The sequence below is a fragment of the Hoplias malabaricus genome, chromosome 5 (genome assembly GCF_029633855.1).
Source record: "Hoplias malabaricus isolate fHopMal1 chromosome 5, fHopMal1.hap1, whole genome shotgun sequence".
Lineage (NCBI taxonomy): Eukaryota > Metazoa > Chordata > Actinopteri > Characiformes > Erythrinidae > Hoplias > Hoplias malabaricus.
Window position 1 is genome coordinate 21,495,710 of NC_089804.1, and position 27,752 is coordinate 21,523,461.

Below are 27,752 nucleotides of genomic sequence, written 5' to 3' on the forward strand. Positions count from 1 at the left end.
TCCGGATGACTGTCAGTGAGGAGTGTGGTGTGTTCTCCCTGTGTCTGCGTGGGTTTCCTCCGGGTGACTGTCTGTGAGGAGTGTGGCGTGTTCTCCCTGTGTCTACGTGGGTTTCCTCCGGGTGACTGTCTGTGAGGAGTGTGGCGTGTTCTCCCTGTGTCTGCGTGGGGTTCCTCCGGGTGACTGTCTGTGAGGAGTGTGGCGTGTTCTCCCTGTGGCTGCGTGGGTTTCCTCCGGGTGAATGTCTGTGAGGAGTGTATTCCCACCTTGCGCCCAATGATTCCAGATTACAGATAATGAATGAATGAATGTCGTGTGTAATCCTGCAAAAGAACTCACACAAGGTGCTGGTTACAATCCATCCCTCACAGCGTGGAGAAATTGAATCATATTTTAATAAACTTATTTGGTCTCAAATAAAAATGAGGCAAATTGAAAAACAGAAAAGGCAAAAGACATCAAAAATAATAGTGACTAGATAAACAACAACAACAATAACAACAAATAAACCTCAAGTACGTCAGACAGTAGGGGAATAAAACTGGGACAGGACGTCTTCCCTGACTTCAGTAAAACGTGAAGCTTCAGGAAGACAGTGAGCACGCTTCTGCTTTGGAAACAAGTAAATGCAAAAATCACTCGTTTAATCTCTCACCTCGTCCTTTGTGTCTTTTTTTTTTTTTTTGTTTTTGTTTTTACTTTTTCCACACGTTAAGCGTCAGTGTCCACGAAGCCAAAATAAGGCTCACTAAAGTCAACTCAAGTGCGCGGTAAAAATAGGGATTGTGCGAACAGTCTCAAACATCCCCCTGTGTTTCGCTCGGGAATCAGAAGAAGGTAAAGTCCCATTAAGATGCCGTGTCGACAGCAGGTCTGTGACGGACGGGTCGCTGGGTCACCAGCTCTCCTGGTTCTGGGTCCAGGGTTTGGAGGCGAAGTGGCCGTTGGTGCCGTTCTCGCGTTTGGCTGAAACTGCGTGACTTTGGCTCGTTTCCGTCTCTTCCTCTGAGCTGCTTTCGATGTCGCTTCGGACGTCTTTGGAAACCTGCAAATGCAGAAACGGTGAGGTTCGACTCGGGGGGGAGCTGCAGGGCGATCGTTTGGATCCTAAGCATTTTATAAACATGTCCTTTTTACTACCTCTTCCCTCGCAACATAGTTAGGGCCCTTTACCTTTATATTCTTCATTAAATGACAAGATAACTACACCTTCTTGAAGCTCCTTGATGCTTTTCTACACTTCTGGTTTTTTAAAATGAATCCTAAAGTGGAATAAAGGGCTGGACATGAAAGAGTTACTATAAATGTGTGGCAGAGAGACAGACTTACTGCTGAGGAGTGAGAGAGGAGGACTCTACTAGGCGACAGAAGCGAGTGTGCTTAGAGCAGGCAGACTAGGTCGGAGTCGGGAAAGAGTAAAGGAAAGACAACAACTGCCTTCCGAAAGGAGGAGGAGGAGGAGGAGGAGGAGAGAGGGAGGGAAAGAAGCCAGTGGAGAAAGAGGAGGGGAGTCAGGAGAGAGGCAGAGACAGTGGAAGCTTGTAGATGCTGCAGAGAAGAGAATAGAAAACACCAAACACTAATACACTGCTCATTTTTCATGCTTTAAAGTAAGATCTACGCCAGGATTAAAGATGCATTGGCGCCCTCTTCAGGTCGCACAGAGCTGCTCACCTTCCCTCTCATGACGGCTTTGTAGGCGATGCGGGCGATGAGGTAGGACCAGATTATGTGCAGCACCTGAAGCACCAGCAGCAGAGAGTTGAAGAGCCACCAGGAGGGGAACGGCCCCACGATGTCCCAGCTCTCGAACATCGTACTGTTCAGGATCCTGCATCACACACACACGCGTATGTACGTACGTCACTGTCCAGTCCTCAGAATCATGCTTCAGTATTAGTGACATATTTATGACCAACAAAACTACCCAGAACAGCACAACAGTAGAGGGCACAAGGGAGCAAGTCTTTAATGAATGATGGTGGATCATCTCTAAGATTGGACAGTGTCCAGTGTGTGTCCGAGAGAGAGTGAGTGAGTGTGTGTGCGCGAGTGTCCGAGAGAGAGTGAGTGAGTGTGTGTGCGCGAGTGTCCGAGAGAGAGTGAGTGAGTGTGTGTGCGCGAGTGTCCGAGAGAGAGTGAGTGAGTGTGTGTGCGCGAGTGTCCGAGAGAGAGTGAGTGAGTGTGTGTGCGCGAGTGTCCGAGAGAGAGTGAGTGAGTGTGTGTGCGCGAGTGTCCGAGAGAGAGTGAGTGTGTGTGTGCGAGTGTCCGAGAGAGAGAGAGTGTGTGTGTGTGTGTGTGTGTGAGAGAGAGAGAGTGTGTGTGTGTGTGTGTGTGTGTGTGTGTGTGTGAGTGTGAGAGTCCGAGAGTGAGTGTGTGTGTGACTGTCTGTGTCCGAGAGTGAGTGTGTGTGTGTGTGTGTGTGTGTGTGAGAGAGTGTGTGTGTCCGAGAGTGTGTGTGTGTGTGAGAGAGTGAGTGTGTGTGTGAGACAGGGTGAGTGAGAGATGCCCCGTCCAGGGTGTGTTCCTGCCTTGCGCCCAATCACTCCATCCTGTTCAGCTCTGAGGGACATCTAGAATCTACCTGAAGTGGTTACAATAGATGAATGAATGAACTCTGAGTAATAGTGATGTGATGGCGCCATAGTGACATTTTAGAAACCAAACCGAGTCAAGTGCACATTCTGGATCGCAGCCCCCGTGGTGTAGTCATCAAGCGGAGAACGTGCTTTAGGTCGGGTTCTCATGGCCATCGTGAGCCGGTGTGGATTACTGTCCGCAGTGAAGGACGTCAGGGCTCGAACCCAAAACCCTGGACACTGAATCTGCCGTCTCGCATTACGGACTCCCACTGGAGGCAATCTGAACCATCCCTGCGCGCGGCCTCAAAAGCACCTAATTGTGCTTTTAGACTCGCATTAATGCAGATGACTCTAAGACTACAGTCACATGACTGCTTCTGTCCTGTAGCTGTTTTATCTCAGAGGGAAAGGACCATCGTTCTATTATTTTACGCATAACACAAAGCCCTTTACGTGAAAAAAAAAAAAACACAGAAAGGCACCCACCAGAAAGGGTAAATGATGAGCCTCGTTCCGATGAAGGCTGCTCCGAACACCACAAACAGGAAGTCACACAGCCGCTGGTATTTGGCGTAGTTGGCCAGCTTGGCAGCCTGTAAGAGAGAAGCTCAACGTTTCACCAAACACACGAAACACCACCTCAAATCCCAAGGTGCTCCACGGCAATGACTTCAGCAGAAGCTTGTCACGTTTAAACTGCACGGTGGCTCCTTCAAGTATGTGGAGACGTAGCCCGGGGCGCTCTCACACCTGCGGTTTGTTTTGCTCGGGTCTGAATCTGTTACGTTTGGCAACTCTAAGTGTTTTCCCCTTGGTTTGGTCTGTTTTCACATGGAAAGATCCAAATGAACCAAAACGGATCACAACACTCTCTCCTCCTCAGACCTGTCTCAAATGGAGTAAGAAAGTAAACAGCAGAAGTAGGTCCGGTGTTCTGGACCAGCGCGTGGTTCTCTGTAGCAGGGAGAGCAGAAGAATGGCACGTCCTCATAGCTTCAGTCATTCTCTATGCAGTAAACCGCTCTAAACGCCACCTGCAGGATGGGGGTTCACATTCTCACCACAAAAGAACTGCTCTAGAGAACTGCACCTCTCAATGTGTTGTTTTGATCCGCGTTCATACCAAGGGGCAAATTAAACCGGTCTATAAAGTGCGGGTGTAAACTAGAGGTGGGCGGAATGATCCAAATATTGAGAATATCGATACAAACGCTGGTATTGGTATTGATCAATACTCGTGTAAAAAGATCGATACTCAAGCTTTTGTTCTCTCCTGCTGCTCTCCCGCTAAAGTCTGTGTGTGACTCAGTGCAGAGCAGCACCCCCCCCCCCATTTGCTTCTGCACTGGCACGTGGTGAAGAGTAGTGGTATCGATATCACTGATACTGGCCCTGTATTTACTTCCCGGTATCGCCCACCTCTGGTGTAAACACGCTGTTAAAAGGAACTAAAGCAAAGTAAAGAAATAATGAGAATGACAGGCATCAGCTGATTTCGAGTACAGCACAAATGTCAAACTCTTAGTTGGGGATATGACGGCTGTAGATTGGATGCCGATGACCTGCTGATATTTAAAGAGACATCTTATGAGAACAGTATGTTTGTAATAAAACACTAATATCTCAAAGCTTGGGCCCTGAGTGGCCTTAAAGAGAGAGGTCCCCAGAACCACAACCAAGCAACTGTCATGTCATCTCTCTCTCTCTCTCTGTCCGTCTGTGTCTCTCTCTCTCTCTCTCTCTCTCTCTGTCCGTCTGTGTGTGTGTGTGTCTCTCTCTCTCTCTGTCCGTCTGTGTGTGTCTCTCTCTCTCTATGTCCGTCTGTGTGTGTCTCTCTCTCTCTGTCCGTCTGTGTGTCTCTCTCTCTCTCTGTCCGTCTGTGTGTCTCTCTCTCTCTCTGTCCGTCTGTGTGTCTCTCTCTCTCTCTGTGTCCGTCTGTGTGTCTCTCTCTCTCTCTGTCCGTCTGTGTGTCTCTCTCTCTCTCTGTCCGTCTGTGTGTCTCTCTCTCTCTCTCTGTCCGTCTGTGTGTCTCTCTCTCTCTCTCTGTCCGTCTGTGTCTCTCTCTCTCTCTGTCTGTCTGTCTGTGTGTGTGTGTCTCTCTCTCTCTCATTTTTCTTACCTTTTCACAACTCAACTTTTTTCTTATTCCTCTGTCACCCTCTCTTTCTGTCTCTCTCTTCTCTCTTTCTTTTTATCTCTTGGTTTTCCCCTTCCTTATCTCTCACCCTTTACCTCCCTCTCTCGCTACATCAATCAATCTGTCACTCCCTCCTTATTTCCTCTCCCTCTCTCTCTCATTAAAATCTAAGATAAAAGTCATACCTCCAGGAGGAAGTCGGACGTGTCGTGGATGCACAGGACCAGGCTGCCCACTCGCGCCATGTTGTTGGCGTATGAGAAACTGATCAGAGTCACCGTGGCCAGGTGGTGCACAAACATGATGAGGAAGTCCTGAGAACACAGGGGAAGAAGAAGAAGGTGCAGTACATGAATGAATAATGCGTTTGATACACTGCACGATCACAAGAATGTAAAACAACCTGCACCCAACCTCACGACACGTCTCACGGCTGAATGCCATCAACTCCTCACAGCTCCTCACAGATACAACTCTTTCTTCCGTTAAAAAATGGAATTCTCGCTTAATACACTTCACTTCAGAAGAAACGCTGGAGGAGCAGGTGCCCACACACTTTCAGTGTAATTTGAGCGCACCACTAACCTCAGAGGACTAAAAAAAAAAAACAGCTCTAAAGAGCATTCAGAGCCTTCATGGCACAGTGGAACTAATAACATCCTCTTCTGCAACGTTAAAAACAGTCCTGCAGGTTGAGAGCCTCCTGTGACAGGTGTTTCCTTTGTCAGGCCTCTGAATGCCTCGCTCTGTGCTCCTCTGTGAGCTCATTTTCTCTGCAAAGACGTTAACTGCTTTCATTTAACGCAAGATAAACACTGTGAATAAAAGATGAACAACAGACCTTTAATTCACTTAAACAAAGCAGTGTTTTATATGAAACCCAACCTCTAAACACTTCACATCAACTTCTCATGCATTTCATTTATTTATTTATTTCACACAGGGCACAGGAGTTCAGTTCCAACGTCCTGTGGAGGTTTGAAAGGATCCAGGACTGGACTGAGCTTGGAAAAGCAACTCCAAAGCAGTTAATGACAACAATAGGCAGCGACAAAAAGTGCTGAAAAGCGCCTGACCATGACAAATGCGGTTAAAGTAGCCCCAAGCAACAATTGTCATAAGAAGGGAAGCTATTAATGCATTCAATGGCTGTTCTGCTTCTTAAAACCTGACCTCTCCACTGACCTTTAATTTAGTCTCAACATCTGAAGCTTTTAAAAACAGTAAAGCTGGGGGAAAACAGGTTTTTCAAGACTGTAAACAGTGTGGCACACTGAGCTGTGCTTTAACACTGCGCAATAACAGTGGCCTTGTGCAACTGTTTCATCTAAAAACTGACTGAATTTTCAAACACACTGCGATCTCAAGCGCCTGTTCCTTTAAATGATAACGAGCCGCTCGCCGTTCACCCCGACCCTGAGTGCACAGCAGTGAGGAGCGAGGACGTCTTATTTCTCCATGCTTAACTGTGTCTTTGCACTCTCATATAAACGCGGGTCCAGCGCTGTGACTGGACAGACTCAGACGAGGGGGCGGGGCCATTCTAAAGTCATCAGACTTGACGTCTGACGTGCAGCGGAATCAGAATGTTTCCCATCTCTATACCATTTTTTCTGCCATTAGTCAATCCACAGAAAACAGACTGGTGTTCTTGTTTCACAGTGTGTGTGTTGGTGGGCTCCAGCTACTCCACTGACTGTCCACAATCATCAAACAAAGAATTTTTATCATAATACATCTTGTTTAAAGCTTACAAAACACTACAAACAGTGAAAGATAAACTTGAACACAGTTAAACCCACTGTTTCTGACTGAGAGGGTTATCCTCAACCCCGCAGTCAAACCATCTCCACAAGTTTTAGCAAGTCACGTTTTAATGAATGCCTCATCGAGTGAGAAAAGGTGACGGCCCCGCTGATGTAATCAGACACTGCTTCTACATCTGAGGCTTTGCTTCCTGTGATGGAAATGATATGAAAATCTACTCAAAACAATTAGGTCAGACCACTTTCACTCATGGAGATCTCTTTCCACTCACTGATCTACGAAGGTCCTTTTCAAAGCATCACTCTGAGTAAATTTACAATGCTGATCCCTGGGCACACGCAGGACACCGTGGAACAGGTCGCAAAAACTCACAAAAGACCAGCAAACAGAACAATAACAGACATATGCCAGGAGCGTCTGACAGCTGCTGGGTACAGATGGGCTTAAAACATCGCTTCCGCTCAGAGTCAGCTCAGGTTACGGCGGACGTTAATGCTCTAAGCAAACTGCACGTTATTTTAATGAGTAATTCGCTCTAAACTGCCTTTAACAAAATAAAAACTACGGCAAACGACTGCATAGCAATTGCCACACTGTGCTACAGCACCATAAACCACATTCGAGCAGTGTGTGAGATGTGGGGAGTGATGATAACGCTATATTAAAAAAAAAACAAAACAAAAAAAAAAACTGTGGCCCGAGCCCCTGAGGCTGTGTGAAGGGGGGTTTGGTAAAACCCTGCGAGGGAGGAGGGGGCCCCTCAAGGTTCTCAAAGTTATGACGTCCTACAAAGAAATGACAGACTCCAGGAGCCACATATAAGCCTTACGTCCCCATGCCCAGTGCCCAGTAACGGCCCGAGAAGTCTACAGCCAACCAGCATTGGACTATGTTCACATACTTCTTCCAAACACGTGCAGATGAACCAGTCTCATGATCTGCCTCTGGTCAATGCAAATAACCTGGTGAATATTTAAATACGGGCTTCTCCGTTCATTTTCGCACGAGAGAGTGGAAACAACAGAGGACTGAGAGACAAAACCAGAGAAGCTTTAGAGACTGCGCTGTAGACGTTATTGTTTCCGAGGTTGAGGCGAGAAAAATGTGTTGTTTGGTGTAAGTTCGTCGAGTGGCTGCAGCGGTAAACAGTGTTAAATGGAGCTCATTAAACCGTCATCATCATTCGCAGTGAATAAAATAATCATGATCTCTGTAAACATGCTGTCGCCTTATTTGTCAGTGAGCGCCAAACAAGCCATCGCCACAGACAGGGAAGAGGCTGATGCACTACTGAAGACCTGTGATTCTGTTCAAGTCACAGCTGTTTAGGCTTGGAATTATCTGCAGTAATTAACTGCCCATGTCCATTCATTCATTCATTCATTCATTATCTGTAACCCTTATCCAGTTCAGGGTCACGGTGGGTCCAGAGCCTACCTGGAATCATTAGGCGCAAGGCGGGAATACACCCTGGAGGGGGCACCAGTCCTTCACAGGGCGACACACACACACACACATTCACTCACCCCTACGGACACTTTTGAGTCACCAATCCACCTTCCAACGTGTTGTTGGACTGTGGGAGGAAACCGGAGCACCTGGAGGAAACCCAAGCAGACACAGGGAGAACACACCACACTCCTCACAGACAGTCACCCGGAGGAAACCCATGCAGACACAGGGAGAACACACCACACTCCTCACAGACAGTCACCCGGAGGAAACCCACGCAGACACAGGGAGAACACACCACACTCCTCACAGACAGTCACCCGGAGGAAACCCACGCAGACACAGGGAGAACACACCACACTCCTCACAGACAGTCAAATGAAGGAAACCCACACAGACACAGGGAGAACACACCACACTCCTCACAGACAGTCACCCGGAGGAAACCCATGCAGTCACGGAGAGAACACACCACACTCCTCACAGACAGTCACCCGGAGGAAACCCACGCAGACACAGAGAGAACACACCACACTCCTCACAGACAGTCACCCGGAGTGGGAATCGAACCCACAACCTCCAGGTCCCTGGAGCTGTGTGACTGCGACACTCCCATGTCCATTTACTGTCTATTTATTATGGACTTTAATTCTTTAATAACAACAACAAACTTCATGTATATGGCATTACATCAGAGATTAAAAAGCACTTTGCAAATCAATTTATTACAGCAACATAAAACAAAATAGACTACAATAATTTAAATAATTTTAAATAATAAGTGAAATAAAACAATACGACAAATAAAGTAGATGTGCGTGAAGACGGTTCGGACATTTACTTGTAATTCTCTGATTTACCACATGACGCCGATTCTCACGCTCTGCAATGTATTCTGGGTACGCATTGGGTCTTTCTAAATCAGTTTGGATGTTGCGTACCCACATTTCAGACTCATTTCTGTGCGTATGTGCCATTTACACGAGGCCCCAGGACCTTTAGGAACAAAACTGGACTTTAACACCACTGCTGTACCTTTAGTGACCTGTAATGGACCCGCACCGTACCTTTTTTCTGAGAGTGTAGCAGTGTTCTCTTGAGTTGTAGCTCCACCCAATAACTTCAGGAGGGGTCAGTGATCCAGAATTAATCATTTATCATCAGCACTTGACCTCACTAATATTTAAGCAGCTGTATGCCATCAAATCCTCATATAAATGGTGCAGACCGTAGTGTAAACTATTGGTGTGAAGACAGACAAACCCCGAGGCAGACTGTACCTCCAACGACTGAAGGAGAACCAGGAGGAATTATAAACCCCCCAAAACACAGCAGAACTGTACATATCCCCCACACAGTCCAAACCCAAGAATTTCAATTATTCTGTTACAGTTAACATTCCAGAGTCACGCGACTGATCTGATTCTGCTGCTCTGACCCAAAAGAAACAAGGTCCAGTACAGCCTCGAAGCCCGAGAGTCTGTAATATATAACAAGACTTATGATAAAAACCATCCACCGAGAACATCGTTCAGTTTTTATTAAACCATAAAGGTGAAGGATTCCTGTCTAAGACCAGGGACAAAGTTCGGTCAAAGCTCAACATGTGTCACATCAACAGAAACCCAGCCAAAACCCAAAGAGTAACGTGTGGTAAAGCAGCCCATAAATATTAACCAACAATAATATCATAGCACACAGGGCTTAGTCTCTTCTCACTGAAGCACACTCTGTTGTAAAAGAAAAAAAAGGAAAAAAAATACAACACGTATTTTGAACTGAATGGTTGTTGTATTTGAGGCAGTGCAAAAGGCAAGGCCATTCTAGAGGGTGTGTGTGTGTGTGTGTGTGTGTGTGTGTCAGTCAGTATGGCAGTGGGTCACCAGTTTTCTTCACTGCAAGCAACGCAGAGTTATTTAAGAATGAACAACACTTTAATGTTCTTAAGATTCATTTGCAAATGATTCAGAGTCAAATGAGAGAATAGAAGTTAAAAGAAGACTTTAGCCATTTTCCTTTGAAGAACGCAACTTTAACAAATCCTTTACCACCAGGAAAGACTCAGTCAGAACAACAGACCTGTCACTGTTACACTCTTCAAGAACAAGTACAGCAATAACACACACACACACACACACACACACACCTACCTTCCTTTTGATGTCTGTAAACTGGGAGAAGACTAGAGACCAGTAGAAGGCCAGCTCTGTCACGTAGTAGTGATACAGTCCTGGAGTGAGGACCTTTACAGACACACACACACCTCAATAAAATAAAAGACACAACAAAAACAATTCATCTGTGTACAGAAACAAAGGCAATGTTAAACTATGGCTCAGTTTACCTCACCTGATAGGGGTAATTGTACCAACACTGCCGTGTGTCCCACATCCAGGGGTTCTATAAACACACACACACACAACGACAATGTACCATTGTCCATTCTCTATGCTACATTTCTTGACACTAATCAGAAACATGTTTACAGTGTTCTTTATACAATTCATTAATATTTATTTATTTATTTATTATTACTTTTTGTTTTATCTGAGCTGTTTTGTGCTACTGTTCCTCACAATAATGTAAAAAAAATAAATCAAAGCTCAACTCTATTCGACTGTAATGGAGTAAGAGGAAAAGTTATAAACTGAATTTCTGTGAAACTCATCACTGTAAATGAAACTGTTCCGTGGTTCCGTCGCTGGTGAAACCTAGAGTCCTCTTTCCGTCGCCTTTGTGAATGCCTTAATTCGTTAATTTAGCTCTCATTGTCCTGCCCTTAACTGAGCGACAGAACACCTTTCAGAAACTGGTTTGATGGCGTGCGGCTCACCTGCCACAGAAAGCAGAATCCGTAGGTAAATATGCACAGATAAAACGTAAACCTCCACCTGAAAGAAAATCACAGGCCTGGAGTTAAAGGAACATGCGTTCATCAGAACAAGGCCTTAAACTCATTACGTCTGCAGAAGAACTGAGGCTTACACACACACACACACACACACGTGTAACCACCTGGCCACATACACTCTCCAGTTCCCATCTGGAGTCAGTCCAAGCCGAGGGTGACACTGACAACAATCCTATCCCTCTAATCTACCCTGGCAGCAGTGACAAAAGGTGCGAGGTTACATGTCGGCAGGTGTGGAGTAAAGACCAAAACCCGTGCAGGGGAACCTACATGCTCTCGCAGAACTTGGTTCTCGTGCTGGGCTTGTCCTGGTTCCGCCGGTGTCGGAACCATCGCTGGATCTTTCGCACCTCCCAGTCCAGCTGTTTGGAGAGGCCATCGAGCTGGCGCACATCTGGGGACTGAGAGACACACACACTTATTTCAATTATCATCTTCATGTGTGCTTATCTTTTCTGACAGTTTATAAACATATTATAAAATAAACTAAAGCCCCACAGCAGTGTTCTCCCCCTGTGTAAACACCCTGTTCAGAACGCCCGCTTTCAGCACCTGTTCCTTTAAATGATAATGAGCCGCTCGCTGTTCACCCCGACCCCGAGTGCACAGCAGTGAGGAGCAGAAGCTCTGGTTTTTAGCTGTTTTTGCTCTGTTCTCTTTCTTCTTCTGAGTCTGTTTTGCTGCATTTTACTTCGTCTTTGTGTTCTCACATAAACGCGGGTCCAGCGCTGTGATTGGACAGACTCAGACCAGGGGGCTGGGCCATTCTAAACTCTCCACTTGACGTCTGAAGCACAGCAAGATCAGAACCAAATGGAGTATACTCAATAGGTGAACACACACTTGACAGTGTGTCAGCGATCAGTTCATGTGTGAAAACAGCAAACAAATCTAGGGATTAAAAAAAAAAAAACAAAAAAAAAAAAAAAAAAAAAAAAAAAAAAAAAACACACAACTTAAATGCACAGGGTTCTCTTAGGACAGGAACAACCCGTCTGTGATAGGTGGAGAGGGCAGTTCCAGGTGGATCTGGAAACACTAACGATGGTTAATAACACATCAAAGTGCTCAACAAAAAACATAGTGAGGAACATTTAGTTTTCCATGACAAGGTCCTTAACGTAATCTCAGATAGACTTTCTACCTCTGTCTGACACACTGCTGGATATAAACATGGGCAAGGGTGCATTTTATAACAATAAACTGTAGTGTCAGCACTCAGGAATCCCTGAAACTACTACAGCGCAGCAGCACGGTCATCTAGAGCCAGGCTGGTCTTTAAAGCTTGGCTCAGAGCGGCCCTTGGAGTCTTGTTGGAGATTGGAAAAAGAAGCACTGCTTTGAACCTGACCCTATTGTGACAGTAAAGGCTCAGTTGTTCTCTCTGGGCTATAGGATAAGGGTAAAGGCGAAGTCGCTGTAAACACACAGTAAAAGAGTAGGTCCCCTGCTGTAAAAGACAAAGGAAGGGGGTGGGGGAGCTTCATAAAAGACTTTCTAAGACCAAGACTTTCCTTTTTTTTTTTTTTTCTTTTTTGTGAGAAGAGTGTATTAGTGCTACTACGGGACTGGACTGTGCCTGACGTATGGGGACGGACTGTGTACAGTGGGAGTGGAGCAGGGAGAGAACACTGCGGCTCAGCTCTTTAAGACACAGATGCCGTGAGGATATTCTCTGCCTGGTTCTGTAGCGCCAGCCCATGCTTCTTACACCATGTGAAAATGGCTCTTCTCTGTAAAGAGGCTGTGAAAAGGCGTAGCTCTGGACACAAGTCTTAGGCACCAAAGCTAATTATTTAACTCCAGTGAGTGTGTTTCTAGGTACTGGCTTAAAGCTTGAGATTAACACGCGGCTGCTTTAAGGTGTGGTTTGGAAATGGTTAAGAGCAAACATTAAAGAGCAGCACCAGAGGCCGTTTAACTCAGTCTCAACTCCCTGTGCATTTTTAACACACAGGGTTAACTCTGGTTTTCATGATGTATAATGCTCTGTGTGCGTGTGTGTGTGTGTACTGTTCATTAGTTTGTGCTTGCAATTACTACACACTAGTATATTTCTGTACGTATGTGTGTGTGTGTTGTTCATTAGTTTGTGCTTGCAATTACTACACACTAGTGTATGTCTGTGTGTGTGTGTTTAACAGACAGGGTTAACTCTGGATTTCATGATGTATGATGCAGTGTGTGTGTGTTTTTAACAGACAGGGTTAACTCTGGATTTCATGATGTATGATGCAGTGTGTGTGTGTGTGTGTGTGTGTGTGTGTGTGTTTTTTTAACAGACAGGGTTAACTCTGGATTTCATGATGTATGATGCAGTGTGTGTGTGTGTTGTTCATTAGTTTGTGCTTGCAATTACTACTCACTAGTATATGTCAGTGTGTGTGTGTGTTATTTTAACAGACAGGGTTAACTCTGGATTTCATGATGTATGATGCAGTGTGTGTGTGTGTGTGTGTGTGTGTGTGTTTTTTTAACAGACAGGGTTAACTCTGGATTTCATGATGTATGATGCAGTGTGTGTGTGTGTGTGTGTGTGTTTTTAACAGACAGGGTTAACTCTGGATTTCATGATGTATGATGCAGTGTGTGTGTGTTGTTCATTAGTTTGTGCTTGCAATTACTACTCACTAGTATATGTCAGTGTGTGTGTGTGTTATTTTAACAGACAGGGTTAACTCTGGTTTTCATGATGTATAATGCAGTGTGTGTGTGTTGTTCATTAGTTTGTGCTTGCAATTACTACTCACTAGTATATGTCAGTGTGTGTGTGTGTGTTTAACAGACAGGGTTAACTCTGGATTTCATGATGTATAATGCAGTGTGTGTGTGTGTGTGTTGTTCACTAGTTTGTGCTTGCAATTACTACACACTAGTGTATGTCTGTGTGTGTGTGTGTGTGTGTTTTTAACAGACAGGGTTAACTCTGGTTTTCATGATGTATGATGCAGTGTGTGTGTGTGTATGTGTTGTTCATTAGTTTGTGCTTGCAATTACTACACACTAGTACATTTCTCAGTGTGTGTGTATGTGTTTGAATTTTGTTGCCCTGCTGTTAAATGTATTTTTAGGTCGTGCCCCAAGGAGCTGCTGACATCACGGCAAACGCTAAATGGAGACTTCCAACTGAGATTAACTGGAAAAGAAACGTTTCTCACATCAACAAAATCTCACCTTGGGATTTTTTTTAATTATTTACTGACGATGCTCTTTAACATTCACCAAGGCACTATTTACTGTATTCATTCATCTGTGTCTGTTCTAACTGTGTTTCTGAGCTGATGATCCCCAATAAAACAGGCCTCACAGGATAAAGAGAGGAGGGTTAGTGGTACCTTTGAGATGGATGTAAACACTTTCTCCAGCACGGCGTTGGGCTGGGCTCTCCGGCTCACCTCGGCCTGAATGTGTAGGAGGTGGGCACACGGACCCGCTATAAACCTGGGGGATCAGAAACAGCGGTCAAAACCACAGAAAACCCAACGTCTCTCAAGAGTATAAGGCACTCAAGGACTCACCAAGATTCTTCTACAGAGAGCACGTCTACCTTCTATCTGCTAGATGTTACTAGATGTGGGAACATTGTGGGGAGGATTTGATAGCACTCAGCCTGAATATTAGCATTGAGCATGGACAGCTTAGGCTCGTGCGCTGATAAATGAGTATAAACATTATTCCTAATACTATCTTGGCCTTCACAGTTGGTCAGTTTTGTCTTTGAGAGGAGAGAGGACTTGATTAAGACATCTGTGGACATTCTGTCTTTGATTAAAGAAGAACTGATGTAAGATGAGCCAAGCACACGATTTCCAAAAACTTTCGCTGTAAAAACACCCTTCCTTTTCCTGCCCTTAAACGATGACACATCCTCACTGTCTTCATACAGAACGACTTGAAAAACGAGCTCACAGGTCTGAGACGAGCGAGCGTCGGGATCAGGGCTGTGCCGCTTCGCATCGTTCACGATAATATCGTCAATATATTTCAAATGATTTTTAAAAAAATAAATATCGTGATATTAGTGATATTCTGATTTGTTTTCTCAATGACGTCACCGAGTTAACTGTAACGCAGCTTACGTTCTTCATGAGAGTCATTAGGCTCAGTGCGGTACGGTAGAAAGTGGCTCTGAGGTGGAGGAATGGGGGGGGGGGACTACAGTCGTGTGGAGGTGGACTGGTTACAAAATATCAGACGTACAGAAACCATGGTGTTATGTAAGAAATGAAAGAAGCCTGTAAAAATAGAAGGGGGAAACACGACTAATCTGATTCACCGTCTTGAGCAGAAGCACCCGGCTGAGGACGAGAAAAATCAAAATGTCTGTTAGAAGAGTTCAGCAGCCAATGAGCTCTAACCCCAGAAGATAACCTCCACTGACTCCACACAGACACCACTCTGGGCTTCTTTAGTTATTTACTGTGAAGCTTTAAAAGGTTCATTTCTGTTTATTTGTTTACATTTGCTGTTTATAAACACACACTAAATTCTCTGCCCTTGTTATTTATACACTACATTATTTATTTTATACAAAATCAGAATTCAAAACAAGCAAATGTTGACACACGTTTTCATTCCTTGTTCTCAATGTTTGAAACAGTTACGTTTGTAGTTAAATAACATTTTTAATAATTAAAAACACTTAATAATTTTAATATAAACGGTACAGGAGGTCCTCAGTTTACGTCAGTCCCGAGTTACGATGTTTCGTGGTTACGACACATCTCCCATTTACTGTATAAAGCCTTGTTTTGACTTAAGTGGTTTTGCGTCGTAAACGTTGTAACGTGAACTTCGTGTTTGGCGTGCGCAGCGGAAGAATACACGGTTACGCGGCTCGGGATCAAGGAGGATAGGTGTTAGGATAGGATAAGAGCTTACAGAATGTTATTTATGTACAGTATGTACGTATGTTCCGACTTACACCGAAAATCGGTTTACGACGCGATGTAGGAACGAATCAACGTCGTAAGTTGAGGACCCCTGTATATTTAAAATATAACAAATATGAAAATAACACTTTAGTTGCAATTGAATTAATAAAATTAATTTTCAGTGTTTTGACTTATCGCCAAAAACAGCCTGAAATATCGTGATATTATTTTAGGGCTATATCGCCCACCCCTCGTCTGGATTTTAACAAATGATTATTATGTTTTTTGATGTCTTTTCACCAGCTTCAGGGTTTCTGTGCTGTCACAGCTGGTGGCGGTTTCCTAACTGGATTGGCAAGGTTTTCTTCATTTCCGGCACTTTCCTCATTTCTGAATCAACGTCTGAAGTGTTTGCCCACAAGGTAACACATTTACCCAATACCTCCGTGAGAAAACGCAGAGACAAAAGTGATGAGACTAAATTCAGTGGTGTGTGTGAGAATGAGTGTTGTGTGCAAGAAAGTGTCAAAGGAGAAACAGACTAAAAGAGAGAGAGAGAGAGAGAGAGAGAGAGAGAGAGAGAGAGAGAGAGAATATGAGAGATACACACACCATGGAGACTAACGGCTGTCTATTTGCATGGCTGCAGGGTGTGTTTATTTTTCTACACATTAAAGATTAAGAAATATAAGCTTCGGTAAATCCCCATTTCCTCATATTCACTATCCACCATTTTCGTTACCTGCAGTTCATTGTTGTTTTAAAATGTTACATGAAATAATTAATACGTTTTATCTGAGTGCCTTTGTGTACAGAGGGATAAACTCATCCAGCAGATCTAGGCTTTACACGCAACACACAGCTAGTCACAACTTTAAAATACATCCTCAGTGTTTTGTCATAATAATTACTTTGACATTAGTTACATTTGTTATTCAAATCTACATTGAACTGTATCATAGGTCTGTACAGGACACAAGGACAAATTACATCATTTATGCAAAGCACCAAACAGCACCCCCTTGTGGATCATGTTTTTAAATCTGAGTGAGCGAGTTACAAGTAGGGATCAACCGATTAATCAGCCGATATATTAGCGCAAGAGGCCAATATTTACACAATGCACAGGCAATGCTGTGGGCAGCTCCGTCATTCTGACTGTTAGAGCGCCCCTTGTGTCCATTTTGTCACAATAGTGGAGTACAAGCCTCCAACCTGTAGCTGCATGCCGTCTCATCAGAGAAAACCTTATGAGTTCTTTTCTCACTATCTGTTACTGACTGCTCTTTGTAACATACACTCAATAATCTGCATCATAAACGACTGAGCTGATAGCTGTAACCTAGAAACCAAGCGTTATTTAGCCTCTTATTTCGCTCATTGGTCGGTGGCGCCTATAAAAAAAATCACTCATTGTTATATCCGTCAGTATGTCTCAAGTACTACAGGTCCAACGTCGACAGCCAATGTACCAAATTAAAGCTTAAAGTTACTGATTTTCATTGATTTAATCATTTTATATATAATCCCACTCGATAAATAAGTATTTTTACTGTTATTGGAAATTGCTATAAAAAAGTATTAGTGACAGTAAAGATTTTCAGATTTTTCACGGCGCCATATTTGAGTAATGTGTACACATCATACACCAATGGAACGGTCAGACTCTCGGGATTATACGCCATTATACGCTACAATGTAGGACTAAGAAATTAAAGCTGAAAAAATAAGATATTCCAAACTTCCTCATTGATGACAAAACCGCTGCTTCTCGAAGCCTGAGGAGCCCACAAGCAGCTCACACACCTTTAAACACGACTGCTGTCTAAAAATCTGCATCGGCATCAGCATCAAAACCCTATATCGGTCGATCACTAGTCACAAGTCAGTTCTGCAAGGTGATTTACATCTAAACACTATGACATACAGGGTTCGATTAAACCCTCACGCTCAGGCACTTACAGAAAAGTCTTAAACATATCCCTTGCAGATAAGTAGAGCCTGTACAGTGTACTGTATTTACAGCCCTAATGTAGAAGAGTCTCCTGAGGAACAACACCTGAGGAAATGAAGTTTTCTCTCCATAGAATCACTGCCACAAAAAACCCTCCAGAAAAATCCAAAATATTCCTGTTTTTAATAACTGCTGTTTTGAAATTGTGTTAGACAATGTACTAAGATAAAAATGGAGATACAAGGCTTTATTCTGACAGGGGGCTGTGTTTGGATTGTCACTGGTGTTGTGTAACACTCTCTCTCTCTGTATTGTTTATTATTGCAGATGTATTTATTCTAACAGACAGAGCTTTACATTTCGATCTCATTTTCAAAGGGGATAGTATCGTGTGTATGTGTATGTATGTGTGTGTGTGTGTGTATATATATATATATGTGTATATGTGTATGCATGTGTGTGTGTGTGTGTATAAAATGATGAAACGACCAAAGGAAAAACACCCTCAGATTAATGTAATGTAGCAGATGGAATTCCCCACCCACCATTTTTCAAACTTCAACCATATGCTACAAACCACTCCGCCATGGAGCCACCAGATGCAAAACCATAACCACACAAGAGCAGACAGCTGTTCCCAGTGCCGTATTAGTGTCGAATTAGCGCTAGGACAGAAACGAGGCCTGTTCCTCCCCAGCACAGATCACTCCAGACTCTGGAATTTGGCACAGACCATAAACAGTGCCTCACAAACTGTGTTTTAATTAGAACTGGGACAGAAACACACGCCTCTGTGTCTGAGGGCGCTAAATTTAGCAGGTGCTAGTCCTTAGAATTGAGACAATTCTGACCCTGGGGTCTCACCGACTGAGCGTCACAGCTAGCTGCGCAAAACCAACAGCCGCAGTCTTCAATTCACACAAAGTTTGTGTCGCTCACATTCAGTCAAACAACCTCTTACACCATGCGGCTACATCTACGCTCGAACATTCCTGTGAGGATTTGATAGCATCTGACACAAATTAAGGATTATTTGTCACATACACAGTCATGGTACGACTACGCTGGGGGCTTATACTCATCTAGCATTGAAACTAGGCCTTAGGGGTGTGTGTGTGTGTGTGTGTGTGTGTGTGTGTGTGTGTGGCTGCTCCATTTCACACTTTTTTTAATGGAGATTACACAAGCTGTGGCTTTATATCTGTGTCCACATTCAAGCCGTAAAATTCCCTCTTTACCCAGGGTGTCTACACACTTGTTGACATGCACTGAACCTCACAGATGACTCTTACATTAAGAGAATTAAGGGCTGTAGCAGTACGGCTTTAGAGCAGGTCACAAGAGCAGCACATTCAATCCTTATCTAAAGAACTGTCAGAGAATCTTATTTCTGATACATCTAGGACGTGTCGGGGCAAAAATGTCAAATATCTACTAAACTTCCTGCATAACTACCCCATGCCCACATACACACGCACGCACACGCGTCATTTTAACGAAATCATAACCTGCTAACAGTCCAGACTCTAATCCAGAGCTCTAAGCCTCTGGAGTAACATGCGGGTCGTGTTTGTTCATAAACACATGAATTTAATGAAATACAAAACTATAAGTAATATAAATGTCTGTGACACTCTAAGAAAACAGACTGAAGCTATGCAGTAAAAGAACTGGTAATTAGCTTTTCTCTAAAGCACCTGTCAGTGGAGAGAACAAGTTTGTAAAGAGATAAGAACATGACGTATGTTTTAAAAGTAGCTCAGAATACTCTAAAGTTTTTATATCAACTTGAATTAAGGTCCAGGTTGGTGCCTCTATCATCAGAGCATCCCAAGTTAGAACTGCGGTGATACTGCGCTCTCTTTCTGCTTTCTCCAGCACAGCTGATGTGACAGATCTGGGCTGTTTACATTCTCTTTCGGCATGTTAATCTGCTCAGAGGGGTTACATTAATGCCGGTTCGAAAAGAAGATCTGGAAAGATCTCATGTCTTACAGGAATCACCTGCTCGCCCCCACTCTCCTGAGACCGTGGGCACTGTGGGTGATCGGGGGGGATTCACTGAAGGGAGGAACTAGTGACGGCTAATGATTATGAAGAATATCTGGCAACCTCTCGGGGATAAACACACACAAAAATAAATACATATCTCAAAAATCCTTTCACATGACACTGCTTTAGAAAACCATTGCAAAAAATTAGCTACAAGAGGAAACAAGGATTTAAAGGGCCTTCAAATATGTACACATCTCTTTTCCAAACACAGGTCTTTAGGAAACAAATAGCAGTTCTTTGATGACATACCTTCACAGTGATCATCAAGTCCTCTCTTGTCTGTCTCTTGACTCGTGCACATTCTCTCTTCCATCACGTGTTTACGCTGTGCTCCAGTGAACGCTCTGAAACTTTGGGCCTAAATACTTTAACCTCTCTCAGTCTGCACCAGGTTCAGGGCCGTGGTGACGGTGCCACGGTGAGAGTCTTGTGAAGGGGAACGGGGCTAAATGGGAGTGTAGACTAGTACAGAATCATTTCCAGTAAATCTGCAGCTGGCTTTAGCACAGAACAGGACGAGGCACGTTGGATGACGGTCATTGTCTTCATAGTTTTGGAAAGTATTTATTAAAATGTGGCTGGTTCATGTTTTGACAACTTTTTTTCTGTTTTTCTTTTTCCCTAGAAACGCCATGGTAGGGTATTTCTGTCATGTTCACCATTTCCAAACCAAATCTCAAAACTTTCTTAGGCAAATGAAGAAGAACTGTAGGCAAACTTGGCTCAAAACCCCATCTCTAACTTTGGAAACCACAACAAAGGCGGCAGTAACATTACTCAATGTTTACTCATGGTGTATTTGCGTGTTGTTATTGTTGGGGACTGAACACAGCTCCGTCATCAGTTCAGACAGATCAGTAGAGTTTGTTCCTTCCTTGTTGCAGCGTCCAGCTCTCGCTGGATTCTTTCGTCGGCGACCGATCCAAGGAGCGTTTGAACCTCTTCAAAAGACCACGGCGTAATTTTACGAGCTGCTGTCATTAGTCGGATAAAAACAAACGTGATCTCTGCTGCAGCTGGAGATTTTACAGATGGAGAGTTGGTGCTGGTCGTCTGTGTTGCATGGCGTAGAGTGACGACTCTCTCTGCGAAGTTTACACGTCACTGTTTAGACCCTACTCGGCTCGATCGGAACCATGAGGGACTAGATTTACATAATGGAAAAACAAAAGAGCTGTGTTGTTAAGACAGGGGGAGAACACTGCTGTAGTGTTTGATCCTTGTGGTGTTTTAACCAAAGCAGGTCACAGAGGTTTCATTAAGAACCAGAACTGTGCTCCACTGAAAATGAGGAGAATATGTCCCCTTTAAACAACACAGAACCACCGCATGGAGCTCCATCCAATTCCTTTGTGATGACTCAGAGCACCATCACAAACTAATCACCCGAGATCAGTACCAGACCTTAAAAACTGAGTGGCTGAATGGCATCACATCCTCAAAGTATTACAGCATCTACTGTTAAACTCTTCCAGAAAATCAGAGGCAGTTGCTGCAGCAAAGAGGGACAAAGTGCCTGTCCGCACCGTTCGTTTCAGGAGGAACCCTGGAGCCCAGATGTCCATGTAGTGGAAACTTAACTGCATTTGTGTGGTGCGTCATCCGTGCCCAGATGAAAACAACACTGCAGCGTGACGGTAGATTACCAGCAGAGATAATAGACTAGATCTCCTAACACTGACCTTTGATGACATTCTTTCTCCAGTAACTCCTCAGTGAGTCTGAAATCTCGGCGGTGGACGGTGGCATTACTACACCCTGAGTCATCTCTTGTGCAACGGCTCTAAAACAGAACAATATCTGTTCCAGTTCAGTCATTTCTACTTCAGAATTATCAGCTTTTTCAGCAAATTCCTGGAGCCTGGGTAAAATTGTAGGCGTTCCTCCATGGGTGTGTGTGTGTGTGAGTGTGAGAGAGAGAAGGACAGTTACATACAAGGACTTATATGGTAATGTGTACATGTGAATAGTCTATAAGCTTGTGTGAGTCTGTGTGTGTGTGTACCTGGTTCGTAACTAATAAAAAACAGCAGAGTAATGGAGTTGGTCTCAAAACCAATTCTCCCTGATTCTCAAGTGTCTCCCAAAACTACATAATACACAATAAAACTTAAAGAAATATATATTAATAATCTATAACTACTTGGCCCTTTATGTTTGGACACTGCATCTTCTCTCAGAGTATCACGATACCATCGTGTATCGATTCATCGTCCCACCGTTTATCCCCTCCAAAGCGCTCCAGCGTGTTTAACCCCGCAATGAAGTACATCAACAAGAGCCGCAGCCCTCCATCATTGCTGATGAATAAATGAAGGAGTCAGTGAGAAGGGAGCGGATGGATGCTGCTAAATTCACCCTTGGCTCAGGGCCTGATGGGATAAGGGCTCCCTCCCCAGCTGGGAACCAGAGCATCCATTAGCCAGCGCTTGTCACTCAGCCTCCTGCTGACACCACACCTATACTCTCCGGACCAACTAGCGTAATTGGGTCGCTTGACGAGGCCGTCGCAGCCAGGAACAGCCAGTCGTGACAGGGGAACGCTCCTCACCTCTGGACGCCACAAACGAAGGAAAGACTGCAAGCTCCAAAAGCTGTATCCTCAGAAGTAAACATCAGGTGACAGACTCTCGTGAGAGGGAGGCTTGGTGTCACAGAGGAGCCGTGTTGTGGCACCACTGCTGTTAATAATACCCAGGTTTAGTGCTGCAGAGATTTGCCCTGAAAGTCGATTAACCACCAGTTCACAATTTTCAAAATCGCAAGAGCTGCTACTGAATGTCTATCCTGTGTTACCAGGAACAACGTCTGAACACACTTTAAACAGGGGCACTTAGCCTCTATAGCAGAATTACACCAATCAGAAACAGTGCTATGGACATCACCACAACCACCACAGCCTGTCCTTCCGGAACTCTACATTTAGTGCTCAGAATTACAGCCAGATCTACTAAGCACCATTTTCAAACCTGCCCTGCAACAGAGAACCATATATGGGGCATGTGTTGGTAAAAGAGTCTAAATAGACACTATTCAATGCCCTCATTTTCAAACAAAGCAGTCACTTAACATTGCTTCTATTAGTTATAGTTAGGCTATAGTCTTCAATGTAAACATATGTACACTATGAATAACAGTGGGTCTCCTCTGCTAAGGCTGGTCAAAGCCAACACTGAGAAGTGGAAATGGCTGATATACAGTGTTTTGTTGGAAATGCTCAACTGTTAATTCATTCATTCATTCATTCATTATCTGTAACCGCTTATCCAGTTCAGGTGGGTCCAGAGCCTACCTGGAATCATTGGACGCAAGGTGGGAATACACCCTGGAGGGGGCGCCAGTCTTTCACAGGGCAACACACACACCTACGGACACTTTTGAGTCGCCAATCCACCTACCAACGTGTGTTTTTGGAAAGTGGGAGGAAAACGGAGCACCCGGAGGAAACCCACACAGACACAGAGAGAACACACCACACTCCTCACAGACAGTCACCCGGAGGAAACCCACGCAGACACAGAGAGAACACACCACACTCCTCACAGACAGTCACCCGGAGGAAACCCACGCAGACACAGGGAGAACACACCACACTCCTCACAGACAGTCACCCGGAGCGGGAATCGAATCCACAACTTCCAGGCCCCTGGAGCTGTGTGACTGCGATATCTACCTGCTGCACCACCATGCCGCCCAACTGTTAATTCATAAGAAATTTAATACAATGGAAGACACATCTAAAGTGGATTGTTAGTTTCTCATTAATGCTGCTGTGGGGATAGTGTAACCCTGATCTGAGTGTCGTTCATGCCATGTCTTAACGAATCCAGTGTTAACAGCTTCGCATAAAAACTTCAATCAAGTATGATTTTTTGTGCAAGTTTTTTCTACAACTAACAACTTCACATGACTCTCAACGCTTGAATTACGCATACGTTTGAGAAAAATGCCAAAAACTCACTCGCTTGTAGGTCCAGTTTTAGACTGGTCACACCAGATAGTTTAGTTTCTACTTTGCATGCCGTCTCTGTGGAGAAACCCAGCAGAACTAGAAGAGCCAGATAAGATCCTCATCCTCATCACCATCATCTCCAACTTCTTCCTTAAGTGAGCTCCTTTTATCCTGACGTAGATCACCATGCTAAGTCATGCCACACAGGGACCTATTGAACCCTTCTCTAAGTCAACACTTGTGTTAAAGCCAGGTTTGTAAACCTTTAACATCCCCCTCGTTCACTTTAAGCAGCTTTCAAGGAAATGTCTCCTGAAAAGATCCGTAAATATGATCAGACCTGGTGCCAGTGGAGTCACGGCAAGGTCTCTCAAGGAAGAACATCCTCCTATTTCTGCTGCTCGTCTTTCGTTTCCTTATCTCTCGCTTTCAATTGGAATTATTAAACAAGCTGTCTTTGTTATTGTGTGTTGAAGACTGATATGTAAATTGCCTCTGTTCTGATTGGCTGCACTGGTACAAAAATAGCCAGGGATTAATCGCTCCTTACGGTGCAGTGAGAATGGGCGGGGCTAAAGTGTTATATATGCTTTATGTGACATCACAAAAACAATGTTTTACTTTCCTTATAAGGACAGTATGGAGTGGTAGGCTGTCTTTTGAAACCCCAACAATCACTGATTCATAAAATGGAGGAAGACACGGTTGTCCTTGACAACAACAGGGTCAATAGAGTAGGGGTCTAGAACAATATGCTAAGCTTTAATTACAGCGTACAGACTCTAATACCTTCACCTACACAAGGAAACAAACATCTTTCAGCAAGCTAGTCTCATAAAAGCGTACTGTTGGCTGTCATTCACTCCTGCTCATGTGTTTCAGGAGGCCCAGATTTTTTAAAAAAAAATCTCAACAATAGCCAATTATTCAGTGCACTACTGGATCACAAGACATGCACACTTCTCCCTGCAGTGCGTTTCAGCCGGGAGCCTCGCCTCCAAAGCATGCTTTCAATTATCCAAGAGGGCATGAGCATGCTAGGCCTGAGAGGCAGGTTTTAAAAAATGATTGAATCTCAGAATCACCTCCTTTTCTAATTACTCAGACCATGAGAAGTGAGGTGGTTTTAACTGGGAGTTTAGGGCTGAATAATTTGGGGGAAATATCCCATTGCAATATTTCTGACCCTTGTTGCGAATGATTAGAATATTTAAATCACAGCTCAGCAATTGGACAATTCAGAGTCAGACTGGTTACAGTGATAGTTATCAGTCTGGAATTTAATGACAAGGTTATGGCTAAATATGACGTAGGATGCTATAGGTCCATGGGATTGTGGCATAATTTTGTAAAAAAAAAAATAAATACACACACACACACAGTGGTACATACAGGGTAATCTATGGCAAATTATTCAACAAATACAGCACTTGAGAACTCAATACACTTAATTTACAACCATTTAATTATGAAATAGTGGAACTTCCCTTTATCTCTAAACTACTTAGAACTGCTAAAAATACTGAAGTTTTGTGTGTTTAGACTGAGGGGGTTTATTCTTTAATGTTTTAAAACCCTGCTATGGGCTTGGGAAGAGCTAGAAAAATAAATAAACCTGGATTTACGCAAATAAATCAAGACTAAGCTAGCTAAAGTACCATGAGACTCCCTTAAGCATTTTTCTATTCACATAATACGCTCCTGTTCCGCTCACGAGGCTAAAGATGTAATTTCCCGTTCCACCTTAAATGGAGCAGCGGTAATGAATGTACTGTCTGTATTGAGCTGTAATGAATCGTTACAACAGGTAATCAGTTATTCGGATTTTTCACTTCCACCTTAAATGAACAGCATTAACTTGTAATGAACTGTTTCAACGGATGTTTCTCAATTCCCCCTTAAATGGGGCACTCGTATCTTTAACTCCCTTAGTAACGAATATTTGAAATGAGCTGGACGAGGTAAGGATAAATTATTCAAATTAGCCTTTCCACCTTAAATGGTACAGAAATAGCCAACAAGTCTTGAAACTTGTGGTTCCATCTTAAATTTTTAACCAGCGTAACGTTAACTCGTGTGTAATTGTTACAGCAGTAATACCTCAGTAGAAAGTAATTATAGTAATTTAAACACGCCGGTCCACCTTAAATTATACAACAGTAATTATTACACTTGAAAAATTATTGGAATTGTTAATGAACAATTCCACCTTAAATGGGGCATCAGTACCAAATGTAACTGCTGTAATAATGAAGGTAATTCTAGAACGTAAGGCGCACCGTTTTTAAGGTGGAACGGGAAATTCGAAACTCAGCTTAACTCTTCCACTTCATATGCAACAAGTTTCTCTGGATTTTTCTGTGTCTGTAATCCGCGGATAAATTATGTGTTTTTTCAGAGACTTAGGAACAGACAGAAAGACAGCGAGAGGGAGGAAAAGAAAGAGAGTCCACCCCGTCCTGGTCGTACCTTTCGAAAAATATCCTCACCACGAAGATTCCCAGGGCCAGCGGCAAAGCTCTGAGTAAGTGGCCGGCTTTAGGGTACTCCACCCCGGGCGCGGGATCCTCCAAATCCGCCCAGGTCACGTTGTGTGGAAGCCAGAACCTCTCGTCCCAAAACAAGTCCAAGAGAGCAGCCATTATACGGAGGAAAGAAAGTCCCTAAGAGCGGGGCGAGTACCTGAAGTGTGAATAATAATAATATAAAAAAAATAAAAATAAAGCCGTTCGCTATTCAGCAAACGAGCTTCACCACCATCAAAGTGTTTCCACACCCGAGATGGAGCTGGTTGAGGAAGTGTGGAGCTCCGCCTCAGTCTGCTACTCTCAGCCTTATACTACACTCTCAGTCTAAACTACACTCTTAAGGGTGGTTTCCCAGACAGGGATTAAGCCTAGTCCTGGACTACACAGCATTTTGAACTGTGATTTTCAATTGAAAAAATGAGGATGTAGTCCAAGGCTAGGTTTAATCCCTGTTTGGGAAACCACCCCTCACTGTCTACACTAATGCTACAGACTTAGTCTTACACAGCAGTCTCAGTCTAAATCTGTGCACACTCTCAGACCAGGGCTGCAGTCTTAGTCTAATGTCTTAGTCTAACAATCTCTATCTACACACTTAGGGACGGTTTCCTTAATAGGGATTAAGCCTAGTCCGGCACAGAAATTTGAATGAAAGGAGAGTATAATCCAGGACTCCAGCCTCAGCTAGCATCAGTCTAGTGCTATGGCCACAAATTATTAAGGCGGTATGGTTAAATCTTGGCCACAACTTATAAGATATATATATATTATTGCTGTCCAATGAAACAGGCATCTCCATTTCTGTGGATTTTTAGTTTACTACATTAATTTTATGATGAATGACCAATAGAAATGCTCCAAAATGACTTGGAATTAAATATTTTTACATTGACATCCCTCAGAATGTCAGATTTGGAGATACATGTTTTTCTTTGTACAGCGACGTTACATAAGTTGTGATAATTAAGTTATGGCCGGAATGTAGGGTGGAAATGAGGAATGATGATGGATGGTTATGTTAAATGACAGTGTGTCTGAGCCCGTACGCATCGGGTGGTGCTCCATTTCTCCAGAAAACACAGTTCCACTGCTCCACTGCCAAACGCATTTCTTTGGAGATATACAAGCGGTGTGGAACTCACTAAGAAAAAGGAAAGGTGTCTACAAACATTTGAACACATAGTGTATGTGGCTTCGAAACCAACCCACTGTGTGCCCTCAGGAGCCTTTAGCCTCATCATTCTGCTGGAGATGCGCCATTTTAAGTCTGTGACAAACTGGATTTTAGCTGAACCTCTAGCAGGATTTACCTGTTAAAATGAAAATCTCCTCCTTGACCTGAAAACTGGATTAAAACCCGAGAGAACTGGATTGGCTGCACTGGTTATAAACACATGTGACAGGCGACACTGGGGCCACGCCCCCTCAGGTTTGTGGGGAGATTTGATTCGCTAAACCAGAGGGATTGACAGGTCTGATCACTATGACGCTCTCCTGGCAGATTTGGATGTCCATGGAACATAAATACATTTACATTGGA

At 43.8% G+C, this 27,752-nt stretch overlaps 1 protein-coding gene across 1 annotated transcript; it reads right to left on the bottom strand.

Annotated features, from left to right (window-relative positions):
- Window positions 1-202: 202 nt before the first annotated feature.
- Window positions 203-27,543, bottom strand: cers5 (ceramide synthase 5). The gene is made up of 11 exons (XM_066672899.1): window positions 27,523-27,543; window positions 26,154-26,366; window positions 14,185-14,290; window positions 11,120-11,250; window positions 10,772-10,829; window positions 10,288-10,338; window positions 10,089-10,181; window positions 4,905-5,033; window positions 3,069-3,175; window positions 1,675-1,831; window positions 203-1,045 (listed from the first exon to the last, which is right to left on the bottom strand). Exons 2-11 carry the CDS (start codon window positions 26,324-26,326, stop codon window positions 896-898), a joined length of 1,155 nt encoding a protein of 384 aa, XP_066528996.1. The 5' UTR covers window positions 26,327-26,366; window positions 27,523-27,543; the 3' UTR covers window positions 203-895.
- Window positions 27,544-27,752: the final 209 nt, after the last annotated feature.

Coding starts and splice junctions, on each gene's coding strand:
- cers5 (XM_066672899.1), bottom strand. CDS start 26,326: ATGGCTGCTCTCTTGGACTTGTTTTGGGACGAGAGGTTCTGGCTTCCA. Junction 11,251..14,184: donor TGTTTACATCCATCTCAAAG/GTACCACTAACC, acceptor TGTGTCTCTCAG/TCCCCAGATGTGCGCCAGCT. Junction 1,832..3,068: donor CTCATCATTTACCCTTTCTG/GTGGGTGCCTTT, acceptor TGTGTGATGCAG/GATCCTGAACAGTACGATGT.